The 22,121-nt window shown below is 40.1% G+C and overlaps 1 protein-coding gene across 1 annotated transcript in view; it reads left to right on the forward strand.

Annotated features, from left to right (window-relative positions):
• The window catches only part of Grpr (gastrin releasing peptide receptor), a 39,566-nt gene extending 25,009 nt beyond the window's left edge, over positions 1 to 14,557 (forward strand). Inside the window, exons 2-3 of the mRNA XM_034485821.2 lie at positions 5,663 to 6,014; positions 7,512 to 14,557. Of these exons, the coding sequence (XP_034341712.1) occupies positions 5,663 to 6,014; positions 7,512 to 7,898 (739 nt within the window). The 3' untranslated portion in view covers positions 7,899 to 14,557. The remainder of the gene's footprint in view (positions 1 to 5,662; positions 6,015 to 7,511) is intronic.
• The last annotated feature ends 7,564 nt before the right edge of the window (positions 14,558 to 22,121 follow it).

Raw genomic sequence — 22,121 nt, forward strand, 5'->3', positions numbered from 1 at the left:
CCTTCTAACTCCCTTTGGGCCCCTCCCAAAACATCTCCCTCCCACTTCATGTCTTGTTTTCTTTTTAAAAAATTAACCCAACTTCCCATGTATGCCTGAGCACATGACTCTCTACTAGAGAATGAGAAACCTACTAGTCCCCACCTTCCCAATAAAATGACTCCCCTCTTCCAGCAGCTGCCAATACAATAACCAATAGTTCCACAGCTAGGGGTGGAGCTGTATGAATATCTTGTCACTCCCAAACCTCTAACCCAATGGCTTCATTGCTTTCACCTAAATCAATGATTACAAGTGATAACAAATGAGCATTATCTAGACATATTTCTACCTTATTACCTGGCCTTTTCCCTTTTGTTAATTAATTTTAAAAGAAAGGCTGGAAAGATGGTTCATTCAGGCAATGCTTTTTACAGAGAATCTGAGTTGGGTCTCACATCTGGTAGCTCATAGCTGCCTCGGGACTCTGACACCATCTTTCAGTCTTTATAGGCTCCCAAATGCACATGGAGCACATAAACTCATGCACAGGCACACACATACACATAAATATGTATAATAATATAATATAAATATACATAATAAAATGGTATAGATTTATGAATAGCTTTAAATTCAATGAATTATGTATCACCACTGCTCTAATTTGTTTTGCTAAAATTGTCCTAGGAAGACTCTTCAATATGCTTTCTATGTCCATACATACAAATCTCTCATACTTCAACATTTCCTTCTGTCTGGCATCATAATGTATTTAAGGTTCATGATACATATTTTCTACTTCAGATGTACAATTAACCATTTCCCCAAAGCTCCTGTGTTTTAAAGTGGGTACAAATTTACATGTTTTCTTACTGTACATGTATATTATTTATAAATAAAACTACACAGGTGCACGTCCCTAATTTGCTGTACTGAGTAGTGTTCCCAACTAGCACAATGGGGAATGGCTTTACTGTGTATTTGAAGCTGAGTAGCTCCTTGTGTCATTTCCTTTATCACCTTTTATTTAATGTGAATGAAAATCTTCTTTGGTACTTCTACAATAGGGAAGAAAAATTGACCTCAACCCTATGTTCAACTTTTCTTTGTTCATATCACTTCCGCCAAGCCTTAGATAGGGAAACAAGGTGTACAACTGTATCAACTCTGCAAGTGTTCAGGATTTTCAGCCATGTGCTCCTAGTGCCTATTGCATGTTTGGAAGGTATGCATTTCACACGGTAGTGTTGTATTTCACTGAGAGTTACTACTTTCTGAGTGACAGCCTTACCCCATTCTTAAAAACTTCTTGAAAAAAGGACACAGGTACTTTTCCCCTAAGTATACAATTTCCCTTCAATTAACTTACTCCTCTGATGCTAGCTGTTTTAGGAACAGCAAGGCACATTGACCATGTCCAGGTGAATACATTGACAAGGGCATGAAGTAACAACAGAGTCATATTAAAAAGTCAGACTAAGGTTTAGTTCTTCCTTCTCTTCATTCCTTTTTCCATCTCCAGTTACCCAACATTTCCTCCTATTTCCTGATTTCTTCTCTAGTCTTCTCCAATTTGCTTCTTTGTGTCCTTTTTTTCCCTCAACCCTTCCCTCCATCCATCCATGTCCCTGGGGATTCTGCTTCAATCACAAGTCTATGTTATAAATCAGAAGAAACTAGAGTATATTAAGATGGAATGAAAAGGAGCACCAGAACAACTAACCTGGAGAAAAAAATTAGGAAAGGATGACTGTAATATATCACATATTCAAAACAGAAGAGTTGGATCTGCTAAAAGGACCACCAAGCTGCTTGCTGAGAAATGGCTCAGAGGGGGATGCAAAGAGGATCTGGGAGGAGTTGGGGGAAGGAAATGCATTATCAGAATATATCCCATGAAAAAACTTTTTAAAGATTCCACTGTTCTGTGCTCTGGGTTACAGGTGTCTTACAAGTCAGTTAATGACAGTCTCACATTTCTTCAAGGGGATTATAGGTGCTATTCTCAAGGGAAAATAGATCCAGGCTTTTGGAGTTTTGTCAAAGTTCACCGGTAGGATTCTCATTTAAATGCATGCAGTGTGTCAGTTAGCTCGGAGACTAGTTTGTTCATTTTGTTTTCTTTCCAGACCAATCTTCTCTGTAGAATGAGCACTTGGTTTGTATTGGAAGTTTTAAAGGGCTGATATTTAACAATTCCTACTGACTACAGCAGGTAATTATAGACAAGCAAGGCCTGAACTATTTGAATAAAATAATGAAACAAAAGACAATTTGAATAAATGCCATGCCTTTCTGTGGACAAAGCTTTCCAATCTTGGACACAGGAGCCAATCAGTTTGTGTCTTTGACACATTAATTTTATGAAGACCATCCTTCACCCATTCCAATGTTGACACTAGAAAAATGAAGCCCAGGTGTTTTTAGAAGTGGGAAGAATTGTCTTGTGCCTCGTACTATCAGCAAAGTCAATTTGCCCATTTATAGAAGAATGAGTCTTACAATGTGTGTTATAGTGAAGCCCCCTCCACAGACACACACTTGTGAGGATGTGGAAATAAGAGACTCTTTTGCAAGTTATATTTTGGCAACCAATAGCAAATGTTTGCTGAGCTCCTACTTAAACATGTGTAAAAGAGTGACTTGAAACATTCTACATAATACAGAAAGAAATGAAGGGAAGGAGCCAGAATCTTCAGACCTCAGGAAACCAATAAAAAAATCAAATAGAAAAATCATACCAATAAAATATTATCAAGCAATTAACAAATCTGGTTGGGTGGTGCAGCCCATGATCCAAATTACTCAGAAGGCAGAGGCAAGAGAGTTGCAAAATTCAAAGCCTACCTGGGCTACATAGAATTTTCAAGACAAAACTAGGAAATTTATCCAGACTGTCTCAAAATGAAAAGTAAAAAGAAGTCTGGAGCTCTATACAGAACCTGTGTAGCTTACATCAGTAAGGTCTTAGGTTAATCCTTAGTACCACAGATCTTAGATAATTATCTAAAGACAGTGCATAGTCATTGTAAAATGATAAGAGCTGATAATCCCATAAAAAAATTTAGCTAGATTGGGAGAAAGAATGGGAGTGTTTAAGGCATTGACTAGTCTGCAAAATCTTCAAGACGCCACTTACGCTGGGATACAGAAGGATTGGGTTCACAGGTATGGAGAGTGTGGGCTAGAGCCTGAAGAGAAAGAGAGAAACAAAGGTGCAATAGAGACATAAGCACTTGGGTACGTATCTCTGGAATACAATTTAAAGAGGCAAGCTTACTCTTTTAAGGGTTTGGGAGTGACACATGGGAAGCAATCCTGGAAATAAATATGGTGACAACTTCAAATGGCCATTGTACTTGACTGTCTCATATAAGGCTCTTTTCGTCACGAAGAATGGAAGCCATGCAAAGTAACTCAAAAGAAAAGGCAATGAGAGAATATTTCAGATTATAACATGAGACTGGATGTTCAAAAGTAGTTCACAGATCAGAACACAAGGACCCTCTATGACATAGGACCGCCTCATCTCTGTTTCTGCCCCATTTGCTTCACTGTCTTTTCCTTCCAGTCCGTCTACTCTGTTTATCTTTTTCAGAGTTCAAGCACAGCTGTTCTGATCACTTCTTTGACAGTAAAACCTTTTCTTTTCATCATCAATCATTAACTAGCTATATTTTCTGGATAAATGTTTGAAAGAAAAAGAAACTCTTTAGTACTTGAGTAAATAGTCCATCAGCTGGTTTAGCTCAGGTATCCACCCCCCAATAAACCTTTGTACCTTTAACATCAGGCCTGTGTCTGTTTTCTAGAGTAACCCAAGGCAATAGAGGTCCAGGCACCTCACAAAGCAGTAGGGGGTCTAGGACAGAAGGAAGAGTAAGAAAGTGAAGCAAAGATTAGTTTGTTAATTACTGGTCTCCTTCTGGGTGTAGCATCCTCAATGGCCTATTCGTTCCCATTCTTCAGAAGAAAGAAGAGAAATATTGAAAGTGTTCAATGACTTCAGATTCCTAGAACTGGATGTGAATATTCAAAATCGAGATTTTACAAAATATAAAACAAGCTCCTTGTCTCCATATCTCTCTTTAGGTAGCAATTTGCTTTGTTATTCATTTCTGCAATCTATTAAGAAAAATGAAAGGAACATCAACTTTTCTGAAAAGAACTCCTAAAAATCAAGAGACAGGGTGAATTGTGCTGCACAGTGACTGCAGTTGTTAACAATGTATCATACGCTTGAAAATCACTGAGTCAGTTTTAATTGGCTTCACAGAAAAAAAACCAGATAACTATGTGAGATAATGCATATGCTAATTACTCAATCTAGCCTTTGTATAATGTATACACATTTTTAAATAGAATATTGAATACAATAAATAAATATATATAATTTTAAAGAGGAAATCTCATGGGAACCCACACATAGACAAAGAACTCCAATCATCTAAGGAATGCTGGGGAGGAGGTTAGCCTTCCCCAGGGAAGACTTCACCTAATAGGTTATTCAATGCCAAGTGGTCAGCTCTCAAGTTATATACATACAAGTAACACTAAATGGTATGAGCATATTCTCTTATATATTTAAATGTGTGGTTGTGTGTTGTGTGCATGTATGTGAGAGAGGGGGTACATGGAAAGAGGGAAGGGAAGAAAGAAAGTGATATAAATTACATTGTATAATAATTTAAACAAAGAAACTAGGGGAAATGTACATAAAATGATTTAAACCTCTAAACTAAAAAGAAAGAGAAAGGAGAAACAAAAGGGGAAAAGAAAAAGAACAGATTGTTACTGTTAGTTGTTTTAAGAAGTCCAACCGCAGTTCAGAACAGACCATTCCAGACCACACAGTTCCAAGGGGGAGGAGGTTTATTCAGGAGATAGGGCAAAGGTGGGGAGAAGAAGGTGGAAAGGTAAGAGAGAAGAGAAGTAGAGGCCGGCCATGACCACGTGGAGAGAGAGGAAGGTGGGGGAGGGGACAGAGAGGCAAGAGGGTAAGAGAGAGCGTAAGAGAGTAAGAGATTAAGAGAGAGAGGAGGGGGCAAGCAGCCCCTTTTATAGTGGATCAGGCCTACCTGGCAGTTGCCAGGTAACTGTGGGGAGGAGCATACCTGGCTGTTGCCAGGTAACTGTGGAGGTGGAGTTTAGACAGAATACTAAGAGTTACTACTACTACTTCTTCTTCTTCTTCTTCTTCTTCTTCTTCTTCTTCTTCTTCTTCTTCTTCTTCTTCTTCTTCTTCTTCTTCTTCTTCTTCTTCTTCTTCTTCTTCTTGTTTTGTTTTTTTGAGACAAGGTTTCTCTGTATAGCCTTGGCTCTCCTGGAACTCACTCTGTAGACTAGGCTGGCCTCCAACTCAGAAATCTGCCTGCCTCTGCCTTCCAAGTGCTGGGATTAAAGGCACCACTGCCCAGCCAGATTGTTACTTCTTAAGGCATCCATTATAGAGCAACCAGACTGAGGTAAGGGGCATGTCCAAAGTGCCAAATTTCAGAAGGCACTAACTTTGAGGGTCACGAGAATTCAGAGTAAACATTTTCATGAACTTAAGAGTGAGTACCTCTTTAAATTTTACACCTCAGCACTCTAACTTGCCACACCCAGGTCCCAGCTGTGCTATCATCCATAATGATGTCTAACAACTTACAAAGAATCATTGTCCTTTTTGCTGCCCCAGGTACAAAGCCATTGTCCGGCCAATGGATATCCAGGCATCCCATGCCCTGATGAAGATCTGTCTCAAAGCTGCCTTGATCTGGATCGTCTCTATGCTGTTGGCCATCCCAGAGGCTGTGTTTTCTGATCTCCACCCCTTCCATGTGAAGGATACCAACCAAACCTTCATTAGTTGTGCCCCCTACCCACACTCCAATGAGCTGCACCCTAAAATCCACTCCATGGCTTCCTTTCTGGTTTTCTATGTTATCCCACTGGCGATCATCTCTGTCTACTATTACTTCATTGCCCGAAATCTGATTCAGAGCGCCTACAATCTTCCCGTGGAAGGCAATATACATGTCAAGAAACAGGTGGGTGCTTCCTATGGATTTATTTTCCTCCTTAGGCACCTGACCCCTTGCATTAATTTTGAATCTTAGTGACAAGTATGGTGTAGAAGTGACCACATCACTTGACTTTTACATTCTAAGAAGTGAGTAATACTTCTTCATTAAGGTTTCCTCCAGTGATGGGGCACTTGCCTAGCATACACAAGGCCCTGGGTTCAATTCCCCAGATTTGTGAAAAGGAAAATAATTTGAGGGACTCCAATGTTTTCTATAGATACTTCTTTTAATCCAAATACATTGTCCAGGAAGAGAGTTAGCACACAGATGAAAAGAGGGAGTAGAAAAATGAGACTAGGTGAAAGAAAAGAAAGAATCTAATTAGGAAAGGCTCATGCTGGAGGGAGGTAAAGAGGAGCAACTAAGGTCAAAAGACATGGCATTCTTGAACAACAGTATCTTTGCAAAACCCATCTCTATGTATGATGAATGTGTATCAATGAAAAATGTAAGGTTTATAGGATGATGGTTCAAATCCAGATTTGATTTCTCCTCTTGGGGCCTTAATTTTCTTATCATTGTTATACCAGTGATAGCTTCAAGTTTGGAATGTTATTGAAAAATTATAAGAGTATGTCACACTCCTCCTAGCCTGCATATAGATCTTTGATATATTTAATGGTAGAACAAAAAGACCTCCAACTCCATGGAAATGAATAGGTCACCCCATTTAGAGGGCTCCCTTTTCAAGGTTCTTTTCCTACCAAGTAGAAATGGCAGTTGACTGCCTATTTGAAAAGCCTTTATTAGTAAGCAGATACCCACTGTACCCCAAATTGTTTAATGAAAAAGTATCCCCCCCCTGAAGTCACAAAGGGGGTGAAGTGCAAAAGAGATACTCACTCCACTTTGTGCAATCACCTTCCTCACTGTGTCGTCCAGAAATAGAGATTAAAAAATAATAATACAGACTTATCTCAGCCTTGCCAATGAGGAAGAATAAAGCTGGCTGCTGTTTTGAGCATCAGAGGGGATAAGAAATAATTAACTGTAGAGCAAAGAAGGGCATGAAGGAGAATGGCTGATAAACTGCCCCAGTGCTCTCTGGAAGAAAAAGAGGGCACTTACTAGAATTTCATTGTGTCGTCCATTCAAGCATGTAATCAACTTTGTTTAAAGATCTGTTCTCCGCAGCATGTTCTAACTATTTTGCCTCACAGGTGTCTGCTTCCCACCTTGTCAATTTGTGTATTTCTGATTCTTTTTTTGCTTCCTTCCCCTTCTCTCTCTCTCTCTCTCTCTCTCTCTCTCTCTCTCTCTCTCTCTCTCTCTGTGTGTTTGTATGTATGTGTGTGTGTCTGTCTGTCTATCTCTCTGTCTTTGTCTCCCCCCTCCATTATCATCACCCATTATCATCATCTCCAATTACACTCTTTCTGTAGCCCTACTCCCTCACCCATTTCTCTGTCTCTGTCTTCATACCTTTAACACTGCTCCCTTTCTGCTTCTCTTCCTATTCAGATCGAATCCAGGAAGCGGCTTGCCAAGACAGTACTGGTGTTTGTGGGCCTCTTTGCCTTCTGCTGGCTCCCCAATCATGTCATCTACCTGTACCGTTCCTACCACTACTCTGAAGTGGACACCTCCATGCTCCACTTTGTCACCAGCATCTGTGCCCGCCTCCTGGCCTTCACCAACTCCTGTGTGAACCCCTTTGCCCTTTATCTGCTGAGCAAGAGCTTTAGGAAGCAGTTCAACACTCAACTCCTCTGCTGCCAGCCCGGCCTGATGAACAGGTCCCACAGCACAGGCAGAAGTACCACCTGCATGACCTCCTTCAAGAGCACCAACCCCTCAGCTACCTTCAGCCTCATCAATGGAAATATCTGTCATGAGGGGTATGTCTAGACTAACCTTCAACCTTGCCTCTTAAGGAACTCCTGGTATTGTTCTATGGATGTCCAGGAGCCCTGGAATGATTGTTGTCTCTATACCTTCTGAAGACTCTTCAGGAGGATGAGTGATACAGACAGGTGGGAGAGATGTCCAAATGCATCAATCACCATTATATCTCAGAGTAAGCCAGCAGGCTTCATTTTCCATCTCAATTTTGAAGGCTTCTTTTGATGGAGATCAAATCTTCCTTTAAAAAATAAGGAACACGTTGGAAATTATTATTCAAAGCTCCAATCCCTGCTAGGCAAGTATGGTCAATTAAGTCTTAGAAATTGTATGAGCAAAGAAAGCAGAGAAACCATGCATTGGGTATCTGCTCTGTGAGTTATTTTCTTTAAACAGAAGCTGATTGCTTTCAAAACATGGCTTAGCTCTTTTTTCCCCAGAAATATCTATAATATGTAAACCAAGGGACAACTTTTATTTACATTCCTAAAATGAAAAGCCAACTCTAAAAAAGAGTCCCATGTGTAAGGAATGGACTCCATTTATAACATTATAAGCCAGTGTAATATAAAACAAACCGCTAAATATTGACTTTTTTCAAAGATGTTGCTGAGGACACAGAAGAAACACTCAATAGAAAATGTTAAGGCGAAATACAAGCAACCGGAGATCCATGCACAGCTATGGAGCAATGACTTATGCTCAGATTTCTCATTTCATAGAAATTCTGATTCTTGTTAACCCAGTTTTGCTCATTATAGTATCCTTCTACCATAGAAGATAGATCTTTTTGTGGGAAAATGCTCATTTTGCCAAAGTAGTAACTATTACAAATGTATAAAGGACGGCATTTACTCTTGATGTACATGTTTTGAATCAAGTGTATTTGCTTAGGGTTAACTGTCCTTGATGTAGTAAAGCAGTAGATTCAATACAAGAAAGATAATTTTTTTTCTGTGCAGAAATAAAATCATGTTTATATTAAGTGTATAGTTCCTCTAAAGTGTGCAAAGAAAATTAATGTAATTTTACTAATGTGACCTTGTGTCTGAACATGTGTAAAAAAAGGCACAGAAATCTTAAATTGTTGAAGTGACTAAAGAACTCACTACAAATAAAAAACGGTACATATTTGTTTCCACTTAAAAATGTGTGTGAAGTAGCCCACATGCAGTAAAAAAGACTGGACTAATAGATCCATCTCTTTGTAAAGTCATAGAAATGGCTCTGTAGTACAGTTGGGACTATTTTATTCAAGAAAGTCTGCTTTCACTGTTTCTGAACTCAAATATGGGCCAATCCTGACACTGTGAATATGAGGACCCACTTGAATCTAAATCCAAGTTGTACGAGTGTCCCCTAGTATGTATCCCTTAAATCCTAAGGCAATTTTAGTTCAAGCTTTCTTTGCCTGGATGGGATATAAACAGCAAGCACATAGCACGGATAAGAAAGCCTTCTGATGCTTGATGTGGAGGAGTACTGGCTGGCTGTGGAGCTTAGGCATTAGGACCAAGGCAAAACCCTTTCCACTCCTGCTTTCTCTAGGCTCTTATGTACTATAAACACTAGTTTTCCTGGTATTCCCAACATACATTTCACTTTTTGAAAAGACAGACAGACAGTGAGGGTCAAGAACCAAGCTGTCTTAATATCCTGCTTTTAGCTGTATGACTTTGGCTATCTGGCTTCCCCCTCTAGGTTCCTTTTTCCATGAGTGAGAAGGGAGAGCTAAGTCCCTTCTCTTGCTAAGATTCTCTGAGTCGCCTCATCTCCTGCAGTTCTGTCTTGAGAGCATGTGTGTGGCCCACCTCCTTAACAGTTAGCACACTTCTGTTTCTCTTACAACCATAAATTTTTGGAGAACCCCCTCAACCATTCTTCCATGTTCCTGTGCACATGGCAGGATGAAAGAAGCTAGGTTGTTGTGCTGCTTAGGGACTCCTTGGCATCATTCACATTAATAAAAGGTCCATGAGCTTGCAGTGGTTTATAATTAGAGCTGAAGGATACCTAAGAAAACACGTGGCCTGGTCTTCTCAGCAGTCAAAGGGAATTCTTGCTCTTCATTCTTCTTCAGCTTTCACATGCCTGCTCTCTTGAAATAATTGCATCCCACCTTTGCTCTTTTGCCTCAAACCTTCAAAACCCTTGAACACAAATGGCTCATTGCCTAGATAGTTGCCAACATAGACAGCATTCTGGATGTCTAAAATTCTGACATATGGAACTTAAAGATAGTAGTTTTAGCATCTCTGGTATACCTGCATCTAGAGGCGATTTAGGAACAGGATACAGCTTCCTGTCTCCTTCAGTCAACATCAGGGCACAGACAGTGTGTCTCTTTACTAGCTACTAGACAAACAGTGAGAAGATCAAGGTCTGGATATTGTTGTGTGCCCTAAGCCAAATCTTGTTACTTCCTCATGCGTTGTAAATTAAAGAGTTGGAGGGAGTTTTGCTAGCCAGTGACCAAAACTGACAAAACATATAGTGGATTAAATACTGTGTTAAGCTAGACCTTCTCATAAAAAAAAAAAAAAAGTAACTGGCCCATCTCTTCTTTAAGGAAGCAGAAGTTTTATTTCATTTTAAAATTGAGAACCTAAAATCAGATGAGAAACCCGAGACCCATGTGGTGTCCCTTCTTTGCCAGGGCAGAACACACAGGGGCTGGAACCAAGACATTTCATGCCTGGCTTCCAAAGATAATCACGTTTAGCACTTATGTCTTTGGCGAAGGAAAAAAATCAATTTTTGCTGTGGAAAACCATCTGTGTTTATTCAATTGACAGATACTACCTTTCAATCTATCTTAAATTGAGACTCCCCGAGGCAGGCAGCTCAACAGTGATAGATTAAGCAATAAACAAAGCAGTCTCCCCACCAAGGAAGAACTGCTGCTGGCAGGGAAGGTCCAGCTGCCATTGGGAGTGATATTCTACAGAAAGACGATCCTCCCAGCTCAGTGCAGACAAGGCCCTTCCCTGCTGATGATTTTATGATTCCCCATAAATGTGGATGGCTAAACCCAGTTCTTCAGGCTGCTCTTACTTCTCCACTAAATCTAGCTTTCTGCCTCATTAGCAGGGCCTCTTTGCCCCACTAATAATTTGGTTCTTCAGCTTGGAGGATGGATAGCCCATAGGGAAACTGTTCAGAAGCTGCTACAGAGGAAGCAACCTCATCTTGTTATGAAAGTGTACACTGAACAGAAACAAATGAGCTTGACTCTAGGACATGAGAGAACTTGGGTTATAAAGTTCTCGTTTCTGCCAAAAGGAACACTTAGTTATTGGTTTCCAAGCCCCATCATGTGTCAGATGGCTTCTAGGAAAAGAGATTATCTTTGTTTGGAGAATGATATGTTGAATGGCACCCTCATCCATTGGCTAAAAGGTAGTTAAGTCACTTTGCCCAGAAGCCAGATAGAAACAGTTGCCCCGAGGACCTGACTGTATGAGAACTGAATGAACAGTGTACCTTGAATCTTGGTAAAATGGGGGAGATACATGCTTTCTTGCCATCTTCCCTCTTCCCATCCATACTAGGAGGAAGCTGTTGTGAGAATGGATTAGAATTAGCCCTGGTGTCCTGGGAAGAACAGAGAATATTAATTCATCTACCTGTGGCCCCATTTTTATGGGTTGAACTAACAGCTGAAAGGAAGCAGGCATTCTTTACTTTTATGGGACCAATCTCTCTCACTTTCTCTCTCTCTCTCTCTCTCTCTCTCTCTCTCTCTCTCTCTCTCTCTCTCTCTCTCTCTCTCTCTCTCCCACCCACCCGGTGTTCATGCACACACACCCTATTCAAGAAAACATAAGTACTTTAGGTTCTTCTTTCTTCTGTGTACAGATTGCTATTTCTCCAGCCACCCCTCTACCACGTCACATAGTAGACTCCATTCTTACTATAACTTTGGCCTTCAGGATCCGTGAAATAGTTCAACTGGTAAAGGCACTTACCACTAAGTCAGACAAGCTGGGTTCCACCTGAAGAACCCATGTGGTAAAAGGAGAGAACTATCCTGCAAGTTATCTTCTGACCTCCTCCACACATGTTTCATGTCACACGCATGCCCCACATATAACCACCCTGTCCAACACACATACACACACACGGGTGTGTACACACACACACACACACACACACACACACACACACATGGGTGTGCACATACACAGAGATACAAAGATAATAAAAAGAAGTTTTGCAATATTATCATTTGGGCCTTCAAAGATATCCTTTATTAGATAAAGGAGGATCATGTGTATGCTCCAGAATATCTATCTAGAGCAGTCAACAAACAATACACAAAGAACAAAGTTTCCTCTTATGTTAGAAATGCACTGGATGGAGTTTAAATATCTTTGTAAAGTTTCAAGGTTGCACATGTGTTCAATTTTGGAACCTTGGGTTATACTATTACGATCCGTGATTAATTCAAAAGAATATTGCATTTACCTCATGTTCATGGTCTATAAAGTATTCTCACACTCATTACCTCATTAAACTGAAGGTTTTCCCACTGGCCAAAGAGCCCATTTACATCCTTTACTGTGGGAATTTAGGAGTACTAAATTCACTTGCTTGTGACCATCTAGCACTGAATTAAAATGCCCATGGAACCATGGGACTGAAACATGAGCTGTCAAAATCAGACCACATTTGAGCTATGAGAAAGCTGTTTCATCCACACTGCAATTTAATCTGATTTCTGTTTGCTCTAATCTGAATTAACTATGCTTTAGTCTTTACGTCTTATTCTGTGAATATGACAATCACTGCTTCCATAGCTTCCAGGACAAAGTCTACTTACCTTGGTACAAAGAAGTTAGTAAGGTTATTCTTGGCTGAATAGAAGTGTGAATAACTTCCCATGTTATAAGGAAGTGGAAGGCAGAAACATAGGACAAGATGCTTTGGGGAAAATGATTGTTATGAAATGTGTAACATTTATCCAGAATCTGAATGAAGTCCTATGGCTTTGAATGTGCTAGAAGGCAAGGAACATAATGTCATCAAGCATCCATATATGAACTGCTGTCCTGGTTCAAGAGCATTGCTTAATAATCTTAAGGGTACATGCAAGAGTCAAATGGCAGAATACACATACAGGTCAGAATTTTTCTTCCACCCAGTATTACTTCCCAAATCCAGGCTGTGTGAGAAATAAAGCTCACAGGACTTAATACAAAGCTCTCTTGCTACTCTAGATACTTAAAATGAAAGACTCAAAGAGGATCAAAACACACAGGTAAAGGACTCCCTGAAGGCCAAAGTTGGGATGCAGTACAAACTGGTGGAGCAGGGAAGTCCCTGAGCTTACAGCCTCATCCCAACCCAGAGATATACTTCAGTTGCAAACACCAACTAAATCCCATGGTTGTATTTCCAGCACTCAAGAGGTTGGGGCACAAGAATTGCTCTAAGTTCTAGGCCAGCCAGGACTTTGAGGCTTTGTCTCAAAATAGCAACAAAACCCAACTCAACAACAAGTAATTCTACAACTGATAAAGTCAGAGAAGAGGACCCAAGTATCTAGCCTTCTTTGATGTCAGGATTCATTGGAGAAGGAGGATCAGGAAAGAGGCAGAGCCACTCACTTACTCACTCTCCATCTTCCTCACTAAATGAATAAGATATGGCCATGGTTGATTTCTAGGAGCCTAGGGACATAAGCTACATGAATGGCTTCTAATAGGAAAATACTTTGTGGACTAAGGGACTTGGCCAGGAACTCAAATATGAATCAGTAATAGAGATGCCTAGCTCTAGATGCCCTGCTGGAATCCCAGATTTCACTGTCTCTCTGTTCTCTCTGAGCTCCACATTTCTAGGCGATAAGATTTATATTCCCCCAAATTCAAAATTCACTCCCAGAATAATAGAATATAGTGAGACTTTCATAACTTTATGGTTTCTTAAGAGAATTGTTTTAATGGATGATAAAACTTCATATATTCAAGACTTCATTAACTTCCAGACAAGCTTGAATTTTTTTCTCTCAGTTTAACTCAGGACCTCAATATTGAAGACACACTGTAGAATTCAAAGTTTTTTTTGCGTTGGCCTTAGCTATTGACATTGATATGCTCATGACAATGACATACAGGGTTTGAGATGACACAGTCCAGTGAGTTGTGAAACTACATGGCACAAACTTCTTTAGTGTTATTTTGTGTTTTGTTTTAAATAATAGACACATGTTATGTAAATTATAATTGTACTTGTTAATATTAGCATAAATATTTATTGCTTTGAAAAATACACTCTGGGTTAAATAACTCAGAATGAGTTCCAGGTGTGGGACTTAATGTAAATAATGTCATGGTTTGGTTTTGTCTGGACTCTTTACATTAATGAATCATGTAGAAGAAGAACACGACAGACTCAGATCCTTTTAACTTTGTCATGTGTGTAACTCTGTGGCCAGGTGAAGCTCGCTGGGCAGAAAGTATGCTCAGTGATTGATTTGGCTTTTTCAAGAAACTTTTCCAGTGCTACTCGCCCATCATATGTCCTCTCTGTGATAGTATCTTGACTCCAGTGTAGAAAATCTGAACATTCAAAGTGGTAGAAGATAAATTGTTACTCTTATTTTGTGACATAAAAAAACATAATTTATGAACTGGACAAATGCATGTATCCAATGCTCAATAAAACTAGTTGTTGCATGACTGCACTCTGTGGCTCTGAGTCCCTTTTATTGCTACTAATACATGTTGTTATTATTATTATTACTAATTTAGGGGAGCATGTACACCAGGGCATGCATGCAGGAGACCAGACAACAATTCATGGGAGTGAGTTTCTTCTTCTGCCATGTGGGTCTTCGTGATCAAATTTAGTTCTAAGGCATAGTAGCAAACACCTTTTACCTGCTGAACCGTCTTACCAGCCCTGTCCTGTAGACTGCTGACTTTTCTGACTTTCATCAGAATCAATTAGGGTGATTTGTTCCAAAATACAGAGTTTCTAATATTTTATTGAGATTGAACACTGCATTGAAAAATAAGCATTCCAGGCAATTTCCCATAACTAGAGTTTTATTTCATTTTTACTTATACACTTAAAATTTTAAAATATATTTTCTTAATTCTTTGAGAATTTCACAAATGTGTTTTGATCTTATTCTTCCTTTACCCATTCCCTAACTCTTCACAGACCCACTCTGACCTCCCTATTCACCACTACTACTACTTCTTCGTCTTCTCCTCCTTCTCCTTCTCCTTCTTCTTCTTTCCATTCTTCTTCCTTCTCTTCTTTCTTCATTTAAATAACTTCTTGAGTTTTAATTGTGGTGTCCATATACTCCTGAGCATCTGGTGGAACATGATTGACCTTCCAGGAATTACATCCTTAAAGAAAATTAATTCTTCCTTCCCCAGAAACCATCAAGTGTCCATAGTTCCTCAGTTAAGGGTGGGAGTTTGTGAACCTCTTCCCTCTCCATGCTAGAATTTTGACTGTCTTGGTCTTATATCAGTCTTGTCTGGCAACCATTCACTGCTGTGAGTACAGCACAGAGTAACTGTACAGCACAACATCCAGATGACATTGGTTTGCTCTGATGCTCCTCAATAACTGTCTCATGGTTCAGAACTCTAAAGGCATGAAAATTGATATCCAATGCAAAGTTAATCAACCATCAATGTACTTTTTCCTCACAATGCTCAACACCTATCTCCCAAGCCCTGTAGTTAGTGATCATTGTTGAGCTGTTACTAGTTTCTTTATGTTTCCTGCAGTGTTTACACATGTATACACACAAATAACGAAACATTTTTAAATATTCCATCCTCAGTTTACAGAAATGGCAGCCTATTGGTTGCTATGCCCACTTGTTTACACATAACACAACATATCTCAAAGTTTTTTCTCTACCAGTGCTTAAAATTGTTTCTCATCCTTTACTACACATACAAAGCACAGCCACATTTGTTTACACAGTCTCACTTGAGCAATATTTTGCTATCATCAGCAATGACATGATAAATAACAAACATATTTGTAACTTCATACATGTAAAAGTGTTTATGTATGAAAAATTCTAGAATATGTTGTTTGCAGAAATGAAGAGTGGATGCCTTTATATTTGTGACAATTATCCCAAATGGTTCTCCTTAAGACTTGGATGCTCAGTTTTAAGGATCTTTGCTTTCCGGAATTATCCTAGATACTATGGGATGGAAGAACTCTTAAAATTTATGGCTTAAACCAGACCAAAGCATGGAGAATGGAAGTGGCCACGAAGTCCCACCCCTAAACAAGGAGATATTGGCAATCATTAGCCTCTGGAAGGAGAACCAGTTTTCTCTATGAGTGTAGCCCCTGGTAATTCCACTATGGTCCAGTGGAATACCAGACATCTAAGAATATTTGGCCAGCATAAATTGGACTTTATGGGTTTTATTTTTAAAAGGATATAAACTTGTTTTGGGGGCCAGATCTTGGAAAAGTTGAGAGAGGAGGAATAAAAGTAGTCAAAATTTGTTATGTGACATTCTCAAATAAATTTTTAAAACATACATTAAAAAGAAAAGGTGAGTGTGAATGAGGATATCTCCTATTATTTTGCACAATGAATATATAAAATTATGCAAGAAACTATAATTTAGGTGTTTGTGTGGGTGAGAGGATCCTTAGGAATCAAAGTGAAGAAATCTAGCTAAAGATCCAACATAGTTAACACATTGCCCTACTGGGTTTTACTCTTTTTTTTTCCATTTAGCCAATGGCTGGTTTTGAAGAAAAATGAACAGATAAGGTGGTAGTTCCAAAGATAATGAGGCTATCTAACATTCAGTTCATGAACTATTTCATTCATTTCTGTAGAGCCAATAACCAAAAACCTAATTCTTTCATTCTTTGTCACCAACTCACTTATGTGAGATGTGTGTCTGCAATGGTTTCCACAGTGATAAAGTCTTTTGAAATATCTAAAATAGTCAACGATAGCTACGGCTGGATATGGTTTGATTATCTCCCAGGGCTTCATTCTTGAGCTGCAGTCCCTGCCGTGAGGTAACAAGAGGATCAAGTTTAATCCAACTATGGTATTTAGAGGTGGGCTCTTCCAATAATGAGGATTAAATAAGACCCCCATGATTAAATCCTGATGGCTTTATAGAAAGAGGCAAAGAAATCAGAAAGCAAAATATCATATATTTTTCTCTCATTTGCAGTTTCTGGGTTTTAAGTCGTGTACAAAAATGTGTGTGTATATGTAAATGAACATAGAAGTGATACGAGGAGAACAAGACAGGGGGGAGGGGGGAGAAAAGGGAGGGCATGATTGGAGGCAGTATGCTTTGTGTATAATATAAAGCTATAGGAACATTTAAAAATAAAATACAATCTAAAACTGAAGCTAAAAGGAACACACACATACACACATACATACACACACATATACATACTCCCCCACACCATACCCTACACATAATACACCACACACAGACACACACACACTGCACCTGTCTCTTCACATATAATGTCCTGCACTGACATAAAGAAAGCCATCTGGCCTTGGTGGCACATGAATGCCTGTAATGTCAGCACTTGAAAGTCAAAGAAAAGAAGCTAATTAAAAGTTTGAGGTCAGCCTTGGCTACTTAACAAGTTCCAGGTCAGTCAGGACCACAGAGTGTGATTATGTTTCAAAACAAAACAAAATAAAATAAGCAAGCAAGCAAGCAAGCAAGCAAGCAAGAAAAAAAAAAAAAAAAAAAAAAAAAAAAAAAAAAAAAAGGATGATCACCAGCCTTGGCTCCTTGATCTTGGCCCTCCACAGATGGAATAAAACTGTGTTCTTGGTGACAGAAAATGGCCAATGCAAGAAAGTTGACTGCAGAACAATGGCACAGTCACAGTGGGTGTAAATATGGTCCACCCAAGCCCCGTGCCTTCATGAAAAGAGGTCATTCTAGGGGCTGCCTATCAGATGTAGTCAGCCAATGTCTTGAAGGGCACACTGGTCACCATGCTAAGGAGCTTCCAGAGCATGGATGGGCCTTTGAATTCATTTGAAAGGAGGTTCCTTCACCTCCCACATTCCCTGCCATGCACTCCACCCTCTGGATATGTAGTGTGTACAGTCCACAACTAAATTGTAAATGCTTTATGGAAGTGTCAATACTTCTATATCATAACTGTGCCTAAAGGAGTACTTGAATCTCTGGGTTCCATGGCTTATATGGGAAGGTAGACCAGCTAAAATCTTTTGGGATATCCAGGCAATTCAATGTTAACTGAAAGTAAGGTTGTTCCACTTTAACCACTCACCCAAAGCAATGGAAACTCTATGGATTGTGTGAGCTGACACTAGCAAAGACTCCTAATAATGGGGGACAGGGAGCCTGAACTGGCCACCCTCTGTAGCCAGGCAAGGCCTCAAGTGGAAGAATTGGGACACCAACCCATCCACAAAATCCCTGACCTACAGTTTTTCATGCCTGCAGGATGTGTTGGGACCAGAGCTTAGCACCAGAGAGACTTCATCCAGCAACTACTAGGAGCAGATGCAGAATCCCACAGTCAAATACTAGGTGGATCTCAGGGAGTCCTGCAGAGGAGGGGGGGAAGGATTTCAAGAACCAGAATGGTCAGGGACACCATGAAAACATGGCCCACAGAATCTACTAAAGGGAACTCATGAGGACTCACAGAGATCAGGGAGCCTGCATCGGTCTGATTTCTATATACAAGTTATGGTTGTATAGCTCAGTGTTCTTGTGGGATTCCTAACAGTGGGGACAGGGGCAATCTCTGACTCTTTGCCTGTCTTTAGGACCCTTTTCCTCCTACTGGATTGCCTCATCCAGCCTTGAAATGAGAATACACCTCTGGTTTTATTATAGCTTCTTATGTCAGGTTTTGTTGATCACTGGAAGACCTGCTCTTTTCTGAGGAGCCATGAAGGAGGTGAGTGGGTGGGGGGAAGGGGAGGTGAAGGGAAGAGATTGGGGGATGGGAGGGAGGGGAAACTATACTTGGGATGTAATATATGAGAGAAGAATGCATTACAAAAGAAAAAGAAACTCTGAACTCTTCGTAAGTATTCTACTACCATGTCAGAAAAAAAAAGTTACTAATCCACAGATTGTACTAGAGAGAGGGTAATACTCTCTCAGGAGCATGGAGTATTAGCACTGGAACACACCTTAGAGAATGCCATATATAGCCCCTAATTTTATAAATGAAGAAGATAAAGGAAAGTGTCACAATTTATGCTTCACTTCGTCATTGGGGTTTGAGAAAATGAAAACTAGTGGGCTTGGAGTTGCTGTAGATGAAGTGGGCAGAGTTTCATCAGTCCATTTTTGCTGGAGAAAGGCAAATCTGTACAGGACTACATTGTAACATACCAAGCTTATTCATTAGGCTCAACACTGATAAGCCATGGTTTCTACTACAAGAAAGATGGGATGATTTCTCAAGGAAATAACATAAAAGCATAACTCCTATCCTTTATATATGGACTGAATTGTGACTTCTATTATAAAAAATGAATTTCCAAAAATACAACCTCTTAGTAGAATTGAAGCCAGGCCAACTTTAACTTCTCCAAGACTTTCTAGGCTTTTCAAAGGTACTGCAATAGTTCTAACCAGTGCTAGTCTACTTTTGGGTGTTCACTCTGGGCAGTGGAAGCTGGGGTATGGTTTAGGACCCATCACTTAGGAACTGGTTAAAATGCACACCCTACCTCTGAGCTACTGAATCCAAATTAGCCTTTTAATAAATCCTTAATTGATTTCATTCTTTGTGGTTCCAGGAAATGATCTAGGATAGCTATATTTTAAGTTTGGGATGAGCGAGTTTATGTAGTATATAACATGTAAAAATAAAAGAATAAATAGCAAGCAACAGATAGCTGGCAAAACGTCATCAAATGGATATGTAAAACATCCAATAGAAACTGGGCTGTGATGGTGAATGCCTTTAATCCCAGCACTTGAGAGGCAGTGGCAGGAAAATCTTTAAGATTTCAAGGCTACCTGGTTTACAGAGAGTTCTAGGACAGCCAAAGCTACATAGAGAGACCCTGTCTCACAAAACCCAACAACAAACAAACAAACATTCAGGAGAGACAACTGGAGTAGACCAAATGAGAGAGCAAACAAAAAGTAATACCACCAAATAAAGGATTACAAATATCCAGCAGAAATACTGGAGAAGCCCCATTGAGACAGTCAGCTGGAGTTCCCAATAGAGTCTCAGGCAGAACAAAATGTCCCCTCAAGTGAGGTTTCCAAGTGAAAGAATAGGACCACTTAGAGATAACATCATCAAATCAGGCACTGGCAAAATCCAGCAGAAACCAAGAAAGGGAGCTGAGGGAGTCAGATGGAGCTTCCAAAAGATTAGCTTCCAGTTGATGGACATCTAGTTTCTTATTTCCATGATAGGCACTATTATATCATGGGATAAAATAATAGTGACCTCTGTTAAAGATGCTTCACCTTCTGGCTTTTCTCAAGGACACAGTTGGGCCTCTATTATGGTTCTCTCCTCCCTGTCACAGTGTTAGGAAGAAGCAATCCATCCCTTGACAAGGGACTTTGGAGGACACTTTGAAACAAACATCCTTGGGTTTGAAATGGAGGGTGGCAACCTTACTTCAAGTGATTTCAAACAGCACATGACTATTTACCAATATAATGTAAGTTACAAGTTTCTATGTATATTAAATTCATGGTCACTAGCCAAGAACATCATATACCATGAAGAAATATATGTTGCACATGGTGCATCTGGTGCCTATTATCAGTGCTTTTCTTTCCGGTGGTGTTTAAAGGAGATGAATGTACAATGGTTATTGTCTACTGAGCCCAAGTCACATTTTGCTCTCAAAATCCAGTTTTCTCTCATAGCAACTATGGTGGTTTGAATAGGAACAGCCCCCATAGACTCATGTGTGTGAATGTTTGGCCCATAGGGAGTGGCACTATTAGGAGGTGTGGCCTTATTGAGAAAGTGTGTCACTGTGGAGGCAGGACTTTGAGGTCATACATGTCTGGGGTATACCAGTGTGCTACCCAGTCCACTTCTGCTGCTTGCAGAACAAGATGTAGAACTCCTCCAGCACCAAGTCTGCCTGCATCCTGTCATGCTTTCCACCATAATGATAATGGACTAGATTTCTGAAACTCTACGCCAGCTCCAATTAAATATGTTCCTTTATAAGAACTGCCTTGCTTGTGGTGTCTCTTAACCCTAAGACAGCAGCTAATTGATATAAGTATCCAAGGTTCCCATGAGAACCTTTTGAGGAAACAATAATAAAAACAAGTATCTGTTGATGGAGCTTGGGGATTCTTAGGGAAGAATAGGAGGATGGATTGCTGGCCCTGAAGGGGATAGGAACTCCACAGGAAGACCAACACAGTCAACTAACCTGGACCCTTAGGGTTATCAGAGTCTGAACTACCAACCAAAGAGCATACATGAGCTGGGCCTAGGCCTCCCCACACATATGTAGCAGATGTGCAGTTTGGACTTCATGTGTGTCCCGGACAACTGAAGCAGGGGCTATCCCAAAAGCTGTTGCCTGTACATGAGCTATGCTCTTCTAGCTGGGCTCCTTTGTGGGAGAGGAAGCACCTAGCCTCACAGAGACTTGAAGTGCCTGGTGGGGGGAATACCCAGGGGACCCTTACCCACTCAGAAGAGAAGGGGAGGAGGGGAGGAGGGAAAAATTGTAGGAGGAGGTGACTGGGAAGGGGGCAGTGAGCAGAATGTAAAGTGAATAAGTAAAAAAAAATAAATTTAAAAACCTTGTATCTGGAGGCTGGAGAGAAGGTTTTCTCTGTAATTAAGATCTCTTCTAGAGGATTGGGATTCAATTCCCAGCACCCACGTGGCTACCTGACCATTAACCCACCTCAAAGGAAGTACAGTCCTTCTGATTAGACCCTCTCACCCATATTTTCTTTAAGTTAGATTGTTTAAAGGCCTACTGTACCTATCTGCTCACAAGCACATTCCTGATTCCAGCCAACCCATTTGCGATGTTTCTTTTCCTAAGGATGTGTGACCAAACCCCAGACAGGTCATTGATAAACTAAAGAAACAATTTCATCCAAGCTCATGCACCAATGAATTTATTGAGAATCCTTACAGGACTTTGAGTGATTCAAGATCAGCTCTATCATTAAAAAGTCTTGTTCCAGCATGAGTGACAACCTCTCAAGTCTGCTTAGATGAAGTCTCCCCTCAAGT

Source organism: Arvicanthis niloticus, chromosome X (genome assembly GCF_011762505.2).
Source record: "Arvicanthis niloticus isolate mArvNil1 chromosome X, mArvNil1.pat.X, whole genome shotgun sequence".
In the NCBI taxonomy this organism is placed as follows: domain Eukaryota; kingdom Metazoa; phylum Chordata; class Mammalia; order Rodentia; family Muridae; genus Arvicanthis; species Arvicanthis niloticus.